The following is a 5,428-nucleotide window of genomic DNA, read 5'->3' as shown; positions in this document are numbered from 1 at the left end:
ATATATATATATATATATATATATATATATATATATATATATATATACACACACATACATGCATACATGTAGGTTAAAGTAGTGAAGAAAGGCAAACAATTAGACAGTGCAGTACAAGGATATTCATGTAATTCAATCTAAGTTCTAGCGACATAACAAATGGTAGAAATAGTACAAAACGGTAAAGATAGTCTCTGTCAGCTGTTTGTGGGATATCCCAGCTATTGGAGCATCATATTGAGTGAAGACTCTATAAGTTGGGTATTCTGTCATCGGAGAAATTTAGGTTAGGTGGTGGAAGAAAAGTTCCTCATTAATGATATATGTAATGGTTCATTATGTCCAGGTGGGTTATATCCTCTCTCATCATCATCATCATTTAACGTCCGCTTTCCATGCTAGCATGGGTTGGACAATTTGACTGAGGACTGGCGAACCAGATGGCTACACCAGGCTCCAATCTGATCTGGCAGAGTTTCTACAGCTGGATGCCCTTCCTAATGTCAACCACTACATATTACACACACACACACACACACACACACACATATAAAGAGAGAGAGAGAGATTTACACAGATACACAAAGACATGTATGTATATATTAACTATGTACATGTGGGTTTGTGCATGTGTGTACCCTTGTTGTGACATCGTGTGAGAGTTGTAAACAAACATCATCACCATCCAAATGATATTGTTAGTTTCCAGTCTTCTGTGATAAGATGTGCCTGGCCTGGGATATATTACTTTGCCTGGAAACAGATGAGAGTTGATGACAAGAGGGGCATCCAACTGTAGAAAATCTGCCTCAACAAATCCCATCTGACTCATGCAAGCATGGAAAAATAAGCATTAAATGATGATGAATGATCGAATAACTTTGTATATATATTTATCTTTAGTAATTCATGATTGACATTTTTTTCATTTCTTAGTGGAATACTCAATGTCCATGCAAGCCTTCTACCTCGGTGGCGTGGTGCAGCTCCTATCATCCATACCATACTGAATGGAGACACAGTCACTGGTGTTTCAGTAATGAAGATCAGGCCTAAACAGTGAGTCATTTTATTCCTCAACATTTACATTTCCATTAAGATTATAATAATTTTCAATCTAACCCTTAGATAAGACTTTGATTCTCTTAAATGTCCAGGAGGCTCTTTTGAGGTTGTAAATAGTTTCTGTTACCTGAGTGACCAAATTAGCAATGGTGGAGGATGCTCTGAAAGTATTTTTGCTAGAATAAGAATAGAGTGGAGGAAGTTCAAAGAGCTATTACCTCTGTTGGCAACAAAAGGTCTCTCTCTCAGAGTAAAAGGTAGACTGTATGATGCTATACTCCATGGTAGTGAGACATGAGCTCTGAATGTAGAAGACATGTATAGACTGCAGAGAAATGAAGGTAGTATGCTTCATTGGATGTGCAACATCAGTGCACATGTATGGCAAAGTGCAAATGTATTGAGAGAAAAGTTGAGTATAAGAGGAGTCAAGTATAGCATGCAAGAGAGAAGACTACATTGGTTTGGAGAAATGATGCATATGAATGAGGATAGCTGCATAAAGAAGTGCTGATCACTGAAAGTAGATGATACCTGTGGAAAAGGGAGACCCAGGAAGACGTGGGATGAAGTGGTAAGGACCAATCCCAGGAAGTTGGGTCTCACAGAGGAAATGACAATGAACTGAAATGTCTGGCGATGTAAGGTTCTTGAGGAGACACCGAAACTGAATTCTAGAAGCACTGTGTGTCCCACCCAGACTTAACAGGCTAACTTCTCACACACTCTACCACAACAAACCAGTCTACATCTCTACATCACTTCTCTTCATTGTATTTCCACTTCATGCACCTCCCACTCCCCAATCCTCTCCTCTTGGCCCTGTCCTACTGTATCATTACTCTCTGCTAGACCCCGACCTGTGTGTTCCACCCAGACATAACAAGAAAACATTTCACACACCCTACTCTCTGTCTCGCTATAACCTTTCATCATCTGACACAAGATCACCCTACCCCAACGTCCCCTCCCTTCTCAAAAGACATTTTTGTCTTGCAAGTTGGTGACCCTGTCAGTGCAGGTGCCACTTAAAAGCACCCAGTCCACACTGTAAAGTGGTTAGCATATGGGAGGGCATCCAGCTGTAAAAACCTTGCCTAAACTGACCTCGCCTGTGCTTGTGCCATGTAAAAAGCAATGTGTACATAATACCAATCTGGATTTGGATCAGGTGCATTTATATCTAAACTGATTGTCATAACATTCTTATCTGTTAGGTTGCAGATACATGTTGGATACTGTGTACATGTCCAGGTGTATCACACACACACACACACACATATATGTATGCATATACTTTACTGTAGCATTTCTATTTATGAAAATGGTGTGTTTTGTCAGATTTATTAATAGCAGTATAAACTACATTGTAAAAGCTCATGCAACCTGTATGAAACAAAAAGCAGATTTGAAAGTGACCTTTAAACATCTTCCAATGTTGGTCATAAAAATTCTCTTCTGTTACCATAAGATTAACATTGCGGAACTCACACAATCATATTTTTTTGTCAAAAATGCTTCATTATTTTACATGAATAACTACGATAGTTAGTGCATGTTTGGAGCAGTTACAGCTGCACCTAATATGTTGTGGTGACTGCATGAATAATGGAGAGTAAAAGTATGTTTACAGTGTGGGCCCAAAAAGCCAAGACTGTTACTATTTCCAACAATATTGTTTGGCAATGTTGGAGGAAATAACACTGTTGGAAGGTGCTAAAATTGTGATTTACGATTAACAGATGATGAGATGATTGCCTCATTGTGCAATTGTTATTTAAAATATTCAGCTCTAACAGCTCTGTCAAAATCACCTGACAGCAAAACACCGGACAGTCATTCTTGTCTTTTTCCTCAGGTTTGACATTGGTTCAATACTTAACACAAAGAGTGTCCCTGTACCACAAGCTTGTACCTCAATGCAACTACAGACTTTACTTGCCACAGAAGCTGCAGAATTAGTAAGTAGCATCATAGAATTTATTTGGTTACATAGTAATTTGTTTGTTTGTGTGTCTGTATGTCTGTGGTGTTAAAGTGTTGGACTGTTGTCCACATGATCATGAGGTCAAAAACTTCACACAAACACACACACATGCATGCATACAAGTACGCACACACATCACATACATATACATACATAGGTGCAGGCATAGCTGTGTGGTAAGATGTTTGCTTCCCAACCACATGGTTTTTGGTTCAGTCCCACCGTGTGGCACCTTGGGTGTCTGCTATAGCCCCAGGCCAATCAAAAACTTACGAGATGGAAGCTGAAAGAAGCCCGTCACATATATATGTGTGTGTGAGTATATGTATATATCTGTGTGTGTGTGTGTTTGTGTTTGTCCCTCAACAACACTGGACTGTTGGTGTTGGTTTGTTTATGTCCCCATATATTAGTGGTTCAGCAAAAGTCACTGATAGAATAAGTACCAGGGTCAATTTGTTTCACTAAACTCTTCAGAGTGATTTGTTCGACTAAACCCCCCCTGTATGGCTGCAGTCAAACTACAGAAAAAAGTGAAAGATAAAAGATATGATTTGCTGTGTGGTAAGAAGCTTCCTTCCCAACCACATGGTTCCGGGTTCAGTACCACTGTGTGGCACCTTGGGCAAGTGTCTTCTACTATAGTCTTGGGCTGACCAAAGCCTTGTGAGTGGTTTTAGCAGATGGAAACTGAAAGAAGCCCATCGTATATACAGGGTGACGCAAAAGTAGGTTTAACAGTTATCATGTAGGCACTTTAAATTTCTTTTAAACCATTTTATTACATTTAAATTTCTATCTTACAAACTGAAAAGGGAGCTTGACAAAATTAACTAAATTAGCATAAAATAATGGCTTCATATTTTTTTATAATTAAGATCTAAACTGTTAATATATAAATGTGAAAGAGCTAATTGAATAACTGTAAGCCTACTTTTGGGCCACCCTGTATATATTTATATATATATGTGTGTGTGTGTGTATATATATACTCTTTGCTCTTTTACTTGTTTCAGTCATTTGACTGTGGCCATGCTGGGGCAGTGCCTTTAGCCATGTATATATATATATGTATATGTGTGTGTCTGTGTTTGTTCCCCCCCCCCCCCAAGCATTGCTTGACAACTGATGTTGGTGTGTTTACATCCCTGTAACTTAGCGGTTCAGCAAAAGAGACTGATAGAATAAGTACTAGGCTTACAAAGGATAAGTCCTGGGGTTGATTTGTTTGACTAAAGCAATACTCCAGCATGGCCACAGTGAAATGACTGAAACAAGTAAAAGAGAATAAATATATATATATATATATGTATACACACACACACACACACACACACACACACACATCGTTAATACAAATGAAAGAAAAAGTATGCAATTATAAAAACAACAAAGGGAAAAACTGGGGCTTTTCTTAGTTGTTTTCACTAAGTTTTGAGTTGCTTCCAACTCAAAACATTTCATCTGTATTTGAAACCTGATACATTTGATGAAAGTAAGGTTTATAAAGTATTAATGCTCTAATATTTGAATAAGTAAATATTGATTCAAATATTAGAATATTAATTTTTTTTTTATTTTCCTAGAACTTGCTTTCATCAAATATTTATACAATTTTCAAATAAAGATAAAAAGTTGTTTTGAATAAGTTTAGTTTTGAATAATGTAAACCTTGGAGCTAAGTAACTGTGAAAAGCCCTCCATTTCTTCCACTGCTGTTAGTATTATGATAATGCATGCATGTGTGTGTTTACACACACACACACACACACAGAGGCCAATCTCAAGACACTGAGTCCTACAAAGGACTGAGATATCTGGCATTTTGCTGTTGTCAAGAAGCTAGTTCCACCACAGCTGAATTGATACTGGTGCTGGTGTCATGTGACAAGCACCCACTCTGTAAAGTGATTGGCATTAGGAACAGCATCAGGCTATAGAAATCATGCCAGAACAGACAGTGGAGCCTGGTGCTGCCCCTGGCCTTACAAGCTCCTGTCAAACCATCCAATCCATGCCAGCATGGAAAAAAGACGTTAAATGATGATGATAATTACACACACACACACACACACACACACACACACACACACACACACACACATATATGAACAATAGCTAAGTCATTCCTATTTTTCATATATTATCCCTTCTGATGCGCTCCTCATCCACCACCCCACTTCGTTCTCTCTAACTATACATTTATGTCTTGAATTCATGATTATTTATGTATTTTTTCTCTATCTCACGCGATCTATCGTCTTCGCATCTACTTGCTGAAGTTTTTGCTCCTTAGCCCAAACCTGACTGAAATTTGTCTCTAACTCCCTTTAAAAATTACGATTTTTAACTCTCATTTCTGTTACCGATCTAAAC

At 38.1% G+C, this 5,428-nt stretch overlaps 1 protein-coding gene across 5 annotated transcripts in view; it reads left to right on the top strand.

Annotated features, from left to right (window-relative positions):
* LOC106873221 (methionyl-tRNA formyltransferase, mitochondrial) overlaps positions 1-5,428 on the top strand; it is a 60,214-nt gene that overhangs the window by 13,719 nt on the left and 41,067 nt on the right. For all 5 annotated transcript variants that reach the window (XR_008265935.1, XM_052974352.1, XM_014920477.2 and 2 more), the window contains exons 5-6: positions 937-1,059; positions 2,924-3,026. Coding sequence is in view for 4 of the 5 variants with exons in the window: in XM_052974352.1 (XP_052830312.1) it covers positions 937-1,059; positions 2,924-3,026 (226 nt within the window). In the remaining variant the exon portion in view is untranslated. The remainder of the gene's footprint in view (positions 1-936; positions 1,060-2,923; positions 3,027-5,428) is intronic.

Source organism: Octopus bimaculoides, chromosome 18 (genome assembly GCF_001194135.2).
Source record: "Octopus bimaculoides isolate UCB-OBI-ISO-001 chromosome 18, ASM119413v2, whole genome shotgun sequence".
Classification (NCBI taxonomy): domain Eukaryota; kingdom Metazoa; phylum Mollusca; class Cephalopoda; order Octopoda; family Octopodidae; genus Octopus; species Octopus bimaculoides.
This window is presented reverse-complemented; position numbering and strand designations above follow the sequence as displayed.